This window comes from Heterocephalus glaber, unplaced genomic scaffold (assembly GCF_053883595.1).
Source record: "Heterocephalus glaber isolate CG9 unplaced genomic scaffold, H.glaber_assembly_v1.0 deba00001608, whole genome shotgun sequence".
Lineage (NCBI taxonomy): Eukaryota > Metazoa > Chordata > Mammalia > Rodentia > Bathyergidae > Heterocephalus > Heterocephalus glaber.
This window is the reverse complement of record NW_028258379.1, coordinates 13,389,106-13,404,486: the sequence shown is the minus strand read 5'-3', so window position 1 is coordinate 13,404,486 and position 15,381 is coordinate 13,389,106. Positions and strand designations below refer to the sequence as shown.

The 15,381-nt window shown below is 46.0% G+C and overlaps 2 protein-coding genes and 1 pseudogene across 5 annotated transcripts in view; 1 reads left to right on the top strand and 2 right to left on the bottom strand.

The window, feature by feature from the left end:
- Zfyve1 (zinc finger FYVE-type containing 1) overlaps positions 1-10,551 on the top strand; it is a 57,737-nt gene extending 47,186 nt beyond the window's left edge. For all 3 annotated transcript variants that reach the window (XM_004837253.4, XM_013067412.3, XM_021246885.2), the window contains 8 exons: positions 296-402; positions 2,757-2,865; positions 3,396-3,493; positions 3,583-3,700; positions 6,560-6,730; positions 7,297-7,477; positions 7,938-8,051; positions 8,931-10,551. In XM_004837253.4, coding sequence (XP_004837310.1) covers positions 296-402; positions 2,757-2,865; positions 3,396-3,493; positions 3,583-3,700; positions 6,560-6,730; positions 7,297-7,477; positions 7,938-8,051; positions 8,931-9,163 — 1,131 coding nt within the window. In that variant the 3' untranslated portion in view covers positions 9,164-10,551. The remainder of the gene's footprint in view (positions 1-295; positions 403-2,756; positions 2,866-3,395; positions 3,494-3,582; positions 3,701-6,559; positions 6,731-7,296; positions 7,478-7,937; positions 8,052-8,930) is intronic.
- Positions 10,552-12,522: 1,971 nt separating this feature from the next.
- Positions 12,523-13,498, bottom strand: LOC147822754 (zinc finger CCHC-type and RNA-binding motif-containing protein 1 pseudogene; annotated as a pseudogene).
- Positions 13,499-14,970: 1,472 nt separating this feature from the next.
- The window catches only part of Dcaf4 (DDB1 and CUL4 associated factor 4), a 33,388-nt gene continuing 32,977 nt past the window's right edge, over positions 14,971-15,381 (bottom strand). For both annotated transcript variants that reach the window (XM_087195356.1, XM_087195357.1), the window contains one exon: positions 14,971-15,188. In XM_087195356.1, coding sequence (XP_087051482.1) covers positions 15,142-15,188 — 47 coding nt within the window. In that variant the 3' untranslated portion in view covers positions 14,971-15,141. The remainder of the gene's footprint in view (positions 15,189-15,381) is intronic.

Here is a 15,381-nt window from a genome sequence, read left to right as displayed (position 1 = left end):
ACTGAATGTGTCAGGTGTTTATAACCTGCAAGGCAGTTAGGAGAGAACATAATTTTCTTACCTTTGACTCTAGGGCAGTAGGTTGGTTCTTTCCAACCTACTTTCCTGCGGTGAGGATTGGTACAAGTTGGGTAAAGGCTGAGGATGATGAGTAGAACTTACTGGGTTTCACCTTCTGCTGTGGTGCTTGGAAGAAATGCTAGCAGCGAGGCCGTCTTAGAAAGGCAAGAGATGGAAGGGCCAAAGCACACGCCCTCTGCGGAAGGCCTTCATGTGTCACCATCCTCCTTGGCAGGCACTGAGCGACCGCTTCAGTGGGGAAATTCCTGATGACCAGATGGCACACACCTCCTTTTTCCCAGATGAGTACTTCACCTGCTCTTCCGTGTGCCTCAGCTGTGGGTAAGTGAGGCCAGCCATGGCCGGGCCTTACCTTGGGACTTGGGACTCGGAGTGGTGCTTCCAGACTTGCATGCATGCCAGTCTCCTGGGATCTGGTTAAATGACAGGTGTGATTTAAATGTACCATCTAGAGTGTGAGGCCCAAGACGGTACATTTCCAGCAAGTACCCAGGTGATCTTGGTGGATAACAAGGGCTTCAAGGGGTTATTAAGAATCCCCTGAAGAGTTCCAACTGGTAAAGTTGACTGGTGTTTGGCTTGGGCAGTGTTTATGGCAGAGCACTTTGGGTTGCCTGCTTTCGTCTTTCTTTAACGAGAGCTTTCAGTCATTTATTCATAGTATTCAATTTATTCAACTAATAGTTGAGTGCTCATGCCCCACTGTGTGCACTGTGGTAACTGTAGGTATTGATCCTAGGTGATTCTTTCATTATGGGGGCAAATGATTGGTGCATATTGGAATTTCCCAGGGAGCTTTCAGAATTATTGAGGCCAGGTCCCCTCTTCTAGGGATTCTCAATGGATCTCACCATTGGTGTATTTAAAAGGCTTCTCAGATGATTCTTATGTGTAGCTTGAGCTGGGAACATTGACTTAGGGCAGTGCCTCTCACATTTAACCTGCATGTGAGTTGTTAAAATACAGATTCAGAGTGTACAGGTTGGGTAGGGCCCAAGATTATTCTGTATCAGAATTAGAGCAGTGATTGTCAAAATTTTAGCATGTATCAGAAAAATCTGAAGAATGTGTTAAAATAGATTGTTGGTCTTTGCCTGCATATTTTCTGATTCAGTCAATCAGAAGAATATGTTATTTCAGTATATTCCCAGGTGATGGGGGAATTTGCTTGTGGGGGGACCACACCTGAAGGTCGCTGCATTAGTTTAAGCTATTGATGGCTGCTACATGACAGTCTGGTGCGACATGTTTGATGGGGCCCGGTGTGTGTCCAGGTTAGATGGCACTCTTCATGTCCCGAAGACACTCCTCTAGTCCCCTCACCATTGGATTTTCTTTGCTTATATCAGGACCACTGCCCATGTTGTCCACACTTGTCCATCTACCAGAAGACACCTGAGCCTACCTCTCTTATGAATGGGATTTTGGCATTGAACCCTACCATGTCTGACTTGTATGAAAAGTCTTGGCTCTTAGATTATACTGTGTGGGCTACAGGAGAACTAGGGATTATCTTGAGTTCAGCTTGTACATGGGAGAGGGATATTATTTGCCACTGGGATGTAATTTTTGCTCTTCCTATGAGCAGCATTAGGGGCCTAAGCACTATTGGACCATTGTTTTTCCAGTAGATTTTTTTTCTTTTTTTTCTTTTTTGGTACCAGAGATCGAACTCGGGTCCTTGTGTTTGTGCAACAGGCGGCTAAACCACTAAGCTAAATCCCCGGCAGGACCATTGTTTTTCTACTTTTTATTTCATTTTATTTTATTTTTTGGTTTTTTGAGGCAGGGGTCTCCCTTTGTAGTTCAGGCCCAGCCAGAACTATGTAGCCCAGGCTGGCCTTGAACTCGAGGTGATCCTCCTCCCTCAGCCTCCCCAGTGCTGGGATTACAGGCGTGTGCCCCCACGCCTGGCTCATTGTTTTTCTATTGTGAGCCTCACCAGGGTTTCCAGACTTTTCCCTTTTAATGCTGTGAAATTCTAAAGTCTTGATTTGTGTTTTTGCCCTGTCAGGATTGCAGAGCTCACTGTTCATTTGGAAGTTTTTCTTATTCACCATAAACCTCCCCTTAATGCATCGCCTACTTTTTGGGTTGGTTTTCATTTTCTATTTTGGCACCCAGTTTTGGTTTAACTTTCCATTTCATCCTTTTTGGATTTTTTTTTTTCTTTTTTTTTTTTGTACTGGGAATTGAACTCAGGACCTTGTGCTTGCAAGGCAGGGGCAGTGCCACTGAGCTAAATCCTGGCCCTGGATTTTTTCTGTTCAGTTTTTTGGTACCGGGGATCGAACTCAGGTCTTTGCATTTGTGTAGCAGGCGGCAAAACCACTGAGCTAAATCCCCGGCCCTTTTGTATTCAGTTTTAATCTCTGGTCAAGTTGGTATTTTCTGTTCTTCATTCTGCTGAAGGCTAGGTCAATTTTCGGTGAAGAGTTTCCTTTCCCCCTTTTTCTACTTATGAGGGCAGTAGTCACTCTACTTCTGTCATGCTATTGATGACAAGTGTCATGTAGGTTTCTGAGGTGTGAGCTGCCTTTTCTATGCTCAGCATGCAAGGCCCAGTTAGTAACCATGTCTGATTTAAGGCCTGTGCCTGGGGCAGGGTGAGACTCTTGTATATGTGGCATTGGCTCCTTGAGCTGTCTCACTGTCCATTTTTGTGTTTCCCTTAGGGTTGGATGTAAGAACAGTATGAACCATGCGAAGGAAGGAGTGCCTCACGAAGCCAAGAGCCGATGCAGTTACTCCCACCAGTACGACAACCGAGTTTATACCTGCAAGGTGAGTCTTCCCAGCTTCTCTTGCTCCTGCGGCAGCTTGCTAGACACTTTCCTTTTGGGGAAATTGTCCTTTGCTGCCAAATACGCCCAAGTATTTGATATTCAAATTGAATTATCTTTGGAATTTGAAAGCCAGTTCTAACCAAAAGAACTCACACATCTTCATTGCCAGAGCCTCCACTGTTTTTTTTTTTAATGCGTTTTCTTCCCTCTGTTGAGCTTGTATGTAAGGATCATATACATTGACTGTTCGCTTTTGTCTGGAGCAGAAGTGCTTCTCAGGAAATCAGTTTGAAGGATTTCTCCTGCCTGACATGTGTGTAATTTAGAGCTCAGGTTTGGGGCTGGGTCTGGGTACACAGTTCATTATCTTTCAGGGCACTTGCTTCTTTAGAGAAATGAACCTCCTTCTGAGGTATTAAACTCTGAAAGTGTCACCCCAGCTGGTATGGTTTGTGGGGATGGGGGACGTGAAGAGGCCAGGGGGTCTGGTGTACCTGGAAAAAGCTGGCAGAGTGCTCCCTGTTTCAGGCCTGCTATGAGAGAGGCAAGGAAGTCAGCGTAGTACCCAAAACATCTGCTTCCACCGACTCTCCTTGGATGGGTCTTGCAAAATATGCCTGGTCTGGGTGAGTTTAAACATCTTAGCTAAAGGTTTTTTGGTGTTTGTCTCCTCAGCACGTAGCTGGGTAACATTATTTACTTGTCTCCTGCATAGGTACGTGATTGAATGTCCTAACTGTGGTGTGGTCTATCGGAGCCGGCAGTACTGGTTTGGGAACCAAGATCCTGTGGATACAGTGGTGCGGACAGAGATTGTGCATGTGTGGCCTGGAGTAAGAACTATTGTATTAATTTTCCTTCTTTCTCTCTCAGGTTTTTTTTTTTTTTTTTTTTTGCAATGCTAGGGATGGAACCCAGGGGCTTGAACTTTCGAGGCAAGCACTCTACCATTGAGCTACATCCCCAACCCTCTTCTTTCTTCTGAATATTTCAGTTGTCATGTGTGGGGAGGAGTGGGGCTTGGTTAGAAGAAAGGTCACCCGTGAGTTTCAGTACATCAGTGGTTTAGAAAGGCATCATTTGGATAGCCTTCCCTATTCCAGACCTAAATTTTTGTTTCTTGCATAAATAGTAGGAGCACAACTCTAAATGATGTAAACTAAAAGTTAATCTGTCATTCTCCTTTGGCAAATAAAACCTCATTTTATGTTTGTTTTCTTGTTTTCCATATGCATGTTTTCATAGATGTAATTATAACTTACTTGCTTATTTGTTATGGGACTTTGTCTACCACCCAGAATGAGCCTGATCTCATCTGACCTTGGAAGCCAAGAAGCTTGGACTTATTTAGTACTTGGGCGGGAAGTGAGGCCTTGCTATTTTGCCTGGGCTGGCTTTGAACTAGGTTCAGGGGTTCCTCTTTCTTCAGCCTCCTGAGTAGCTGGGACCACAAGTGACTGCCATCACACCTGACACAATTATAGTTTACATGCCATTTTTCTGCCTTTTTTTCCATAACACAGTGTGTTTTGTTTGGTTATGTAGTTCGATTTGCCATTTTTTTAGTTTTGGGTATTTATGCTGTTTATCCTTTTTTTGTACCAGGGATCGAACTCAGGACCTTGCCCCTTGCGAGGCAGGCGGCAGCACCACTGAGCTAAATCCCTGGCCCCGTTTATCATTTTTTATTATCAACAGAAATGCTGTAATGACCATCTTCTTGTAAGAAACCCATTTCTTTTTTTTTTTTTTTCTTTTTGTATATCCTTTTATTGGTACATTTTAGTTGTACAATATAATGACATTCATCATTGGAAATTTTCACCTTTACATAATCTCTCTTGGTTTTTATTTTTTCCCCATTCCCCTGCCCTCCCTTCAACCCCTCCATCCCTCCCTATTTACAAAGACTTTGTTTCCTTTTTTCCATTTTCTCATATTAATTTCATTCCCTTCTTTCCTTTCCCCTACCCCTCCCACTTCCCCTTCCCCTTTGCCCCTTTTCTTCCTATTTCACATTATCTATTGTAAGAAGGCCATTTCTTTATCCTCTGAAATTTTCTTGGCATATAGTCTAGGAATTGGGATTATGGTAGACCTTTAATTACTATTTTTAATTTTATTATTATTATTATTATTATTTTGGTACCAGGGATTGAACTCAGGACCTTGTGCTTGTGAGGCAGGCGGTGGAACCACTGAGCTAAATCCCGGGCCCTTACTTTGATTTTCAAATTTAAGATAACAGATAAACAAATCTGTTTAGGAGATGGTGGTTTGTTTGGTAGTTTTATTCTGCATCAGCTCACTATTTGCAACCAGCCTTGGTTTTCTGCACCTAGTCTCAGCTTTTGTGAGGCTGAGGCAGGAGGATCACTTGAGCCCAAGAGTTTGAGGCCAGCATGAGCAGCATAGAAAGAGGACAGAGACAGAGGTGGGGCTAGGGAGGGAATCTGACTATTCACACTTAAGAGTTATTTTCTAAGAAAATTATTTTGCTCTCTTGTTCCCCTTGCTGTCTAATGCCTATAGCTACTATTCATCTTCGCAGTCTTGTTAGTCATCTTTCCATTACTGTAACAAATACCTGAGACAATCACCTTGTAAAGAGGAAAGTTTTACTTTGGCTCACAGGTTTAGAGGCATCAGGCCATGACTGGTTAGCTCTGTTGCTTTGGACATGCAGTGGCACACTGTATCATGGAGGAAGCCTGTTCACCTCAGAGAAAGAGACGAGCACCCTATAGTCCTCTTCTGGGACATGGTGCCAGTGACCTTAAACCTCCTACTAGATCCCAACTTCTTAAAAGTTTCTACCTCCTCCCAGTAGAGCCAATCTGAAGATAAAGCCTTAAGCACATGGGCCTGGCAGGGAGGACATTCCATATCCAAGCTATAGTCCTACCTGCAGTGGTGTCTTCGACTGTTCCTGGATCTACAGGTGCATAAAACCAAGGATTTCCTTATTTTGTGCATGCAGGTAAACCCATTTCTGGGTCTACTGGGATGTTATTGTAGAGTGGTCTTATTTTTGGAGTCCCACTTGGCCTGATGGTCTCAATCTTGTCCCAAGGATTTAATGTAACCTTAAAGTAAGAAAGTGAAGTATGTATTCCAGGAAAACAGTAGTGCAATAGTTTACTCTTAGTCTGCATCCATCATGGTCCTTGGGATTAGAATACCTTGCTTTCTGCTCATGTTCATGCATTGGTTCTTTATTTTAGCATATGTTGTCAAGTACTATGTTCCCAGAATTGAGCTAGGTACCTTGAAAAAAATTGTTCTCAGAGGTTAAATAGTCTAGCAGGGTGTCAGATAGGTAAGAGATACTGCTTTTACACAGGGATAGGGTTCCTAGGGATATATAGTATGAGAGGAATGGGGAGGAATGTTTCCTAAATGAGCCTGGATGGGGTTGCTTCCTGCAGGACGTGTCACCTCATACATTGTAGGGAGAAGTAAGTCCTGAATTGAACAGCTGCATTTCAGGCTGTAAGATGAATGTTGATGAGCATAAGTCAGTGTTGACAGTTTGGCCGCACTATTGCCTAGAAGCCAGAGAAGTTGCTGGTGCATCTCCGTTCTCTGCAGTGAGGGACTTTGTGTTTCTGAGCTGGCTACCAGCTGCTCCTCTTCCTCCTCCCTTCTGCTCCTCTCACTCAGCATGATGGAAGCCTGCACTTTCATTTCAGACTGATGGGTTTCTGAAGGACAACAACAATGCTGCCCAGCGCCTGTTGGACGGGATGAACTTCATGGCTCAGTCAGTATCCGAGCTTAGCCTTGGGCCCACCAAGGCTGTGACTTCCTGGCTGACAGACCAGATCGCCCCTGCCTACTGGAGGCCCAACTCCCAGATCCTGGTATGGTGTGGCTGGAGACCCCTGCACCCTTGGCACAGCCCACCCTGCTTAGGCTACTTTGCTTGTTCTCTGAGGGAGGTGCAATTTTCGCTCCATGCAATTGGCTTCAGTGGGAGTGTTGGAAAGCGTAGGAGCTTAGAGTCATTCAGTTTCCTCTTGGCTCACTGATTTCCTTATATGTTATTCTGCAAGTATTTTCTTTGTTGTGGGATCTCATTCCTTGCCCTTGAGGGCCATAAATTAATACCGCTCAGATATCAGAGGTCATTGATACAGCCTGAAGAAAGGAGCCTGAAGGTCATTTTGCATTGTCCTCAGCTTACTACATAAATGTCTAGGGCATGCACAGGCAGGGAGCACCCGGCCTCAGTGCACACACCTGTGACAGGAAACTCACTCCCCTTCCTTTCCACTTTCAGATACATCATTACTAGGAAGTTTGGGTCCTGACTGAGCTAAAACCCACCTCTCTGAGTTTCTAGCTGCTCCCTGGGTCTTACTGGCTTTCTGAGCTGAGCAGACACCTACAATTCCTGCCTTTCTGTTTTGTTTTGGGCTTGGAACAGAACTGCAACAAGTGTGCGACATCCTTTAAAGAGAATGACACTAAGCATCACTGTCGGGCCTGTGGAGAGGGCTTTTGTGACAGCTGTTCATCTAAGACCCGGCCAGTGCCTGAGCGCGGCTGGGGACCTGCGCCCGTGCGGGTGTGTGACAACTGCTATGACACCAGGAATGCCCAGTTAGGTAACGTGGGGACCCTGAGGGCTGTAGGCGGACAGGGGGACCCACCTTCCTTTGCACTCACTGGGGTTTAGGAACTGAACTCCCACCATCCCGGTCCTGCCCCGTCACCCTCCCGGCCTTGGCCTGTCATCTTTGAGTTCATTGTTAGTGGAGCCTTGCAGGTGCTGTTTCTCAGGGGACTTGGTCTTGGCTGCACTACACTGAGAGATGCTTCTGAGGGAAGAGTATACACAGAGAAGTTCTGACGTATCGATCCCTTTAGAAGAGAGTTGGAGGTAAAGAGAACAGATGACACACAGTTTTGGTCTGAGCTGGTCTGACCACAGCTCAGACCCTTGTAATCATTGGAGGACAGCACAGTGATGCAGGGAGACGAGTGCCGAAATCTGCTGCTGTGATGCCAACTTTACCATTTGGGAAATGACTGAGGAAACACCTCTTCTTTTGTCACTGTCCACAGATATTACTGAGGCACAGGCAGAAGATGAAGGTGGAACGCTCATTGCTCGGAAGGTGGGCGAGGCTGTGCAGAACACCTTGGGAGCCGTGGTGACAGCCATTGACATACCACTAGGTAGGCTTGGCAGTGCATCTCTTGGCTATAGAATATTAGGATGAAGGGATGCGGGGTGCCCTGGACTGTCATTTTGTCAAAGGCTTGCTAACCCAGATTGAGCTGAACAGCAAGGAATCAATTAAAATTTGACATTTGCTTGCTTCTGCTGAATTTTTTGTGGTTTCATGTTTATTCTGGGAGCTCCTCCCTCACCCCATCAATTGCTGCATAACAAAGTACTGTACCTTGAAATGTAAAGGCCTATATACAGCTATTTTATATCTTACAAATATGTAAGATGGGAAGCATGTTAAAGAATCTACAACACCAACCAAGGTATTAACTTAGCCCAGCTCCAGATGTGAGGGTTATTTGTATCTGGGGTAGGAAGGAGAGGAAGGGAAACTGATTAGTGGGTGGAGGACTTTGGCAGGGTGGCCAGGCCTTGGGTTAGTTTCAAAGTCTCCTCGTGGTGGTGGTGGGGATGGACATGATTTGGATCAGATTTAAACACTACAGCCTATTAAAAAGCAGATGATGAGCTTTTGACTTAGATATAGGAATAGATGGATTTGTCTTGGCTTGAAGCTTAGGTTGCCCTTGCCCTTGGGGTGTGGGAGAGGCGTGGCTCCCCTTGGCCCAGATAGTTTGCTGCCTCTGTTTACCAAGTGCTCACTCCCTGAGTTGAGCACTGGGCCAATGTGTTAGACGTGCCATGATTTATCATCCTCAAAAATAGCTCTTAGAGGCGGATAGCTCAAGATGAGTAAAAGCACTGCATGAAGATTCTGCATGCAGTTGGGATGACAAACCTAAGCATCTGGACGCGTGCCAGCCAGTGGGGACTCAGGGTATCGGGTTTCTGTGTCCTGACCTCCTTATTCCTTCCTTATGCAGGCCTGGTGAAGGATGCAGCCAGGCCAGCGTACTGGGTGCCTGACCACGAAATCCTGCACTGCCACAACTGCCGCAAGGAGTTCAGTGTCAAACTCTCCAAGCACCACTGCAGAGCCTGTGGCCAGGGCTTCTGTGACGAGTGCTCCCACGACCGCCGAGCTGTCCCTTCTCGAGGCTGGGACCATCCAGTTCGAGTCTGCTTCAATTGCAATAAAAAACCCGGTGACCTTTAGCCCCAGCTCCCTCCAGAAGTCCTTCACAATTCCTTAGGTTCTCAGGGTTAGAAACTGGAGTCTCATTGAGATAGGCTCTCCTCCCGGTCACCTGTGGTGTGTCCTCTCCTCCTCTTGTCCTGGGCCCACTTTCCTCAGGTGGGGGTGAGCCTGGCGGCAGGCATGAAGGCGTAACCCTCAGGGCAGGGGGTGGACCAAGTAGCTCTCAGCAAAGGGGAATGAACCTGAATGCATTGCATATGTATCAGTTAAAAATAATTTTTAAAAAATCTATCTCCATTATACATATGAAAGGAATTTGGAATATACTGAGGTTGCTGCTGGCTGCCAGTACTCACCCTGGTGTGTCCCCAGCATAGAGATAAGGACATCTCCACAAAAGGAAGCCAGTTGCATAGCTCTCGTGTTTGCTGGTCACCTTTTGCTGCTTCTCTCTGAGCCTAGGCAGCCTCCCTTCCCCACCTTTTCCCCTCCCACCCCTCTTCTCCTGGAGCTGAGAGCTGTACCCTTCTTGCTATTTCTATGTGGTGAAGCAGCTCAAAGGGAATTCCACTTGGGCCCTTGGGGGAGTTGGATCCCAGTTCTTGGTTTAATCTTGTTTTAGTCAGAGACCACCCAGCTTAGTGTGCAGAGCACTGGAGGGTGCTGAGGGTCAGAAGTTGGGTCTTCAGCCCTGAGAAGTGAAAATGCAGTGGCTGCATTGTCCCTCATGGAGAGTATGGAAGGAACTGGGCTTCTCAGCAGCATTTCCTGCTTGTTGATGCTTCTCTCTCCAGGAGGCCTCCCTAGAAGGCTGCACCCTGCTTCTAAATTAAAGCACCTCCACCCTCCCCTGCCTCCAGCTCATGATCTGCTTCTGGGTGTCACATTAGGGTTTGTTTTGCTTAGTGTCTTCTTTGTTCCAAGACACACAACCTCTCTAGCTATTGGACCGGTGATCGTGAGAAATCGTCCAGGGGAACAGAGCACAGAATGGACTGTCAGTTGTTTTTGTAAGTGTATATAAATATTTCGACAGATCATAAAGAAAAAATTCTATCTCTTTGGTCCTTGTGGAGAAGTCAGATGAATGTTTCTCATCTAGAGCTTGGATATCCATATTTGTCATGACTGGAAAGACTTGTGCTGAAATTCTGTCATCAGGGTGTTTATCTCAAATGGCCAAAAAAAGAAGTAAAGTAACATAGTTCTTGACTGAGCTGGTGGGCTGAGTTTTGGGGAGGTGCATGGGTGGCCGTGCCTGGCATGAGTATCTGTGTGAAGTGTACCCTGTAGTGGGTTGGTCCCTCACAGGCCACCTTCCTGCCTCCCGTGGCCCAGCAACTGAGGCCCTGCTCTAGAACTGTGTATTTTCAAATTCGCCATCATAAAGGAATCTTCCTGCTGAATGTGGACTGTGCTCTTTCCTGTTAACTCACCAGTACTCTTCCACATGCCCTCTTTCCAGGTGATGGGAAAGTAGCTGGTAGCTTGCAAAGCAGAACCCAAGTGAGAGACATAAATCTAGACTGGTAGTGTTTGCCCTGTGTAAATACTTGCTTATTATGCTGACAAATAAGACTTTTTTTCTGGAAAGAAGTATAGCCAAATATCATGAAGTTATCATACGGAGTTGGGTTTTAATCTCGTAACAGACATTCCCCAGCTCTTACGTATAGTTTTTCAGCTGGGGCTAGCACTTCGTGGTTGCCACAAGTATTCCTTTATAAGTGACATCTTATGGTCACAGAATTCTTTGTAGTGACTGGAGGGATCCCCAAGTTCTTACCGTTGGGTCATCCTGTACCTATAGCTTTCCTCTAGCCTTCTCACAGTGGGGTGGGGGGTGGGGGTGGTGGGGGTGGGGGTGGTGAGGGTTAGAGAGTGCCAAAGGGGTCTAGCTAGGCTGTCCTGGCCTCAAGTGGGCCAGTAAGGTAGTGAGTCGGGTACTGCAGCACAGTGGCCGCAGCTTCTTGGGGTCTCTGGGCTTCCCTTTGGTAGCCATGGTGTTGGGGCTTGTGGGGAAACTCAAAGGACGAGGTGGGGTATTACTCCTGATACATAGGTTCCAGGTATACAGTAGGTACTGGCACTCCTCATTTAATGGCAGTTCCAGTCCTGTGACCAGGTTGTTAGCAGAATTGGTCACTAAATGAGGACTTTTACATGGTACGTACGTTACAATATTTAGAACAAAGAAATGACCACAGGAAACACCAATTTGATGACTTTGCTTTTATTTGCGTAACTCTTACATGCAGTACTGTAATGTATAGGAGAACATAAAGGTACAGTACTAAAGCCAGGTGTGGTGACTCATGTGTGTCATCCCAGCACTCTGGAGGCCAAGGCATGAGGATTGGTGTGAGTTTGAGGCCAGCCCGGGCTACATAATGAGACCCTGTCTCAAAAAACGACACAGGACTGGGGTTGTAGCTCAGTATTAGAGGGCTTGCCCAGCATATGTGAGGCCCTGAGTTCAATCCCCAGGACAATAAAGCACACACACAACACACACACAAAAGCAACCCATAGAAACCAACAGAAAACAACAAAAACCCCAATACTGTAGTGTAGAAGACGCTGCCATAAGGCCATACTGTCACCCATGTTCCTGTGTTGCAAGTCCGAGCAGCAGGTAGTTAGGTCCAAATCATCATTAAACAGGTAATTAATAACCTATGGAGGCACTGAAAATTACTTTCTACCTTTTAATGTGGGGCTTCCTTTTGCTTCTCCTCCCTTGCCTTGTTTGTCTGACTCCTGTGTCGTCTATCATTTCCCCATTCTCTGTAGCCACCAACATTGGACTCTGTCCCTTTCCCTGCTCCCTTGCTCCATTGCCTTTTCCCTTATCTTCCTCTTTCCTACTCCCTTCCAGCCTTCTCTCATTTTCTGGATGAGTGGGGCAGGGTGGGAATGGTTTGGGGGGAAGGGGTGAAAGGTGGCTGGAAAATACGTCACAGAACTTAGGAGGAAAGGTTTATTTTGGTTCACAGTTATCAGTAGACTCAGTCCATGGTTGGTTGGGTCCAAGGCAAATGGCATGGCAGTACACCACGGTGGAGGGAATCTGCTAACCCTGTGGTAGCCAGGGGGCAGAGAAGGGAGCAGCCACGGATGAGAATACACCTTTGTCATGTCCCTAGTGACCAGGCCCCACCTCCAAACATTTTTGGGAGACATTTTAGATAGAAATCAACATTCTACCTCTGCCTAGAAATCAACATTCTACCTCTGCCTTTCAGAAGGTTCATGCCCATCTCATGCAAGATGAATTTAGTCTGTCTCTAAGAGTTGCTAGAGTCTTAACAGTTCCAGCATCGCTAAAAAGTCAAGTTCAGTCTCTTCTGAGATGTAAGAAAACTGTTAGTTGAGTCTTCTTTTTTTTTTTTTTTACTTTTAAAAATTATTTTTTATTTTTATTTTCTATGCACTGTATTACGGTAAAAAATATTTGATATTAAGTGTTCCTATAGGCAAATAATTTGTACTGCACTTAGTTTTTATTTTCCTGACATCTACATTATACAACTCCAATCACTAAATTCTTCATCACTGAAGTATGTGCTCTTCTTTATCCTTGGGCGCCGTGAAACCTCTGACGTGGAGGGTCCCCCTGCACTGGGTTCCATTGGTTCTGTTCTTCAGTCGTGGCTTGCGGGGAGGCGATGGCTTGGCTGAGACTCTCGAGAGCAGGGTCTTCTCCTTCGTCTTCACTTTCTGCTTCATCCTCGATTTCTTCCGGTTCGGCAATTTTCTTTTTCTTCTTTGGAGGCTCACATTCTCTGAGCATATTTTTCGGACAGGCATAATTTAAGTGTCCACTTTCCCCACATTCATAACATTTCTATTTATCAAAGCAGTTTTGCCTTCGGATGAATTCAGCTGCTCTCCCATTGTCAATAGCAATGCTTGCCTTTATCACTCTACCAAACAACTGTTTGTTGTTTATGGCTCTGGTGCAGTTTTGTGCAGAGCCTTTATCCAAAAATAATATAAATGCAACCCCTTTACTCTTCCTCGTATCTTTGTCTTTCATTATAGTAACCTTTACAACTTTGCCATACTTGGAAAATATCTGGTATAAGTCATTATTTGTCAGGGAGAAGGGCAAGTTGGACACATACACTGTGCTCTTACTTGGAGCCAAGCCACCACTCATTTCTTCAGGGATGGCGGCCCCAGCACAGCGGGGCTTCAACCCCGACTTTTCCTCACCCCTTGAATTGGCCCTGGCATCCTGTGCCCGGGCAGGTCGGCTCAGAGCCCTGGGATCACGGCAGTAGAGAGGCTCTGCGCGGCTCCCTACGGTCCGGCCTCACTGGCGGGCACCTAGTTGAGTCTTCTTGAAAATAAAAAAGTTAAATACTTAAACACATAAAAAGAGACAGGATAAGCAAAAAGGAATAGGGAGATACAAAGGAATTAGACCAAAGCAAGACTGAAACCCAGCAGGGCAAACATTAAATCCTGTGGCTCCATGCCCAGCAGCCAGAGCAGGTGGTGGTGACCTGTGTTCCATAGGGCTTACACAGCCCTCCCCCTGTGGCACTGTCAGTTGCTGCCACATGGCTTCTCAGGCTGGCCATGCTCACTGGCTGTGGTTTTCCATAGCAGACACTCCACATTCCTGCCATCTTCAACTTCTGGAGTCTTCACTGTTCTTTTGGCTTCCCTCAGCTTTGTGTACTCCTTTCTCCAGGGTAGACTGCTTGGCCATCCAGGCCTTCCTTTTCAAATATGGGTGGAAATCTCCATGACCCCACAATTTATACACTTTGCATGCCTGAAAAACCAGTACCATGTGGATGATGTGAAGGACTGCTGCCAGCTTGAGCAGCTTGGACTACAGCTGCAGAGGGCTCGGAATGCTTAGATGGTTCAACTTGGAGAAACACTTCTCTGGGTGGGTCTGAATGAGTATGGTGCCACGGGGCTCTCAAAGCAAAGTGTTTCAAAGGAATTTGGCCATGTCCTGAGATCCCTTCAAGGACTCTTAACTATCATCCCAGTGCAAAGTACCTAGCTGCTTTTTGGTGCTACTGATCTCTTCAGAAACCACACCTAGTTTTTCCTCAACTTTTGGACCAAAAACACTTTTTTTTTGGAGAGGGGGTCTTGCTATGTAGTATAGCCTGACCTTGAACTCACTAGCCCAGGCTGCCTTGAATTTCTGGTGATCCTCCTGCCTCAGCCTCCCAAGTGCTAGGATTTACAGGCCAAAATTTCAAGTTTTTGCCCAAGTCTAGCAAAAAGCACCAGCAGTACCCATGCCATAGCCTGAATATTATGCTGTCTTGAAATTTACTCTCCCAGGTTAGTTACTCCATTGTCCTTAACCTTAGTTTCCTGCAAAGTCTTTGTACATGGGCAAAATATAGACAGATTCCTTGGAAGAATGTAACACACAGTCTCTAGTCCAGTTTCCAGTAGAGGCCTTGTTCCCAACTGAAACCTCATGAGCCTGGCCTTTAGTGTCCAAATTTCTATTAACATTTTTTGTTTGTTTGTTTTGGGCACCAGGGATCAAACTTGGGACCTTGCGCCTGCAAGGCTGGTGGCGGAACAAATGAGCTAAATCCCTGGACCTCTATTAACATTCTGGTCTGAGTCTCAACTGGAATCACCCATCAAGTTCTGTTCACAGCATTTATGGAGCTTCTTTAGCCTGCATCTCCTAATCTTTCCAAATTACCACAAACTAGTTCCAGAGGTTTCTAAACCACATGCTTAGGTAGTCACAGTAATGACCCCACTTCTCTGGTACCAATTTTCTGTATCAGTAACTTTCCTGTCCCTGGGACAAAATATCCAACACCCACAACTTAAAGGAGGAAAGGTTTATTTTGGCTCACCGTTTTCAGAGGATTTGGTCCATGGTAAGTTGGTTCCAAGGCAGAAATGGCATGGTAGAGGACTGCTGCTCATCCTATGGCAGCCAGGAAGCAGAGAAGGGAGGGGCTGGGGACAAGAATATACCCTTCTAGGTCGTAGCCCTAGTGACCTGCCTCTTCTGACCAGGCTTCACTTCTGTACACAAGACCTGGGGGGACATTTTAGATCTAAGTCAGAAAAGTGGCTATGTTGGACCTGGCTGGTTGTTCTGTGGTCATGCCCCAGCACCCATGGTTTGCTTAGGATGATAGTGACATTTCTTTCTCTTTTTTTTGGTACTGGGGATTGAACTTGGGTCCTTGCGCTTGCGAGGCAGGCGGCAGAACCGCTGAGCTAGATCC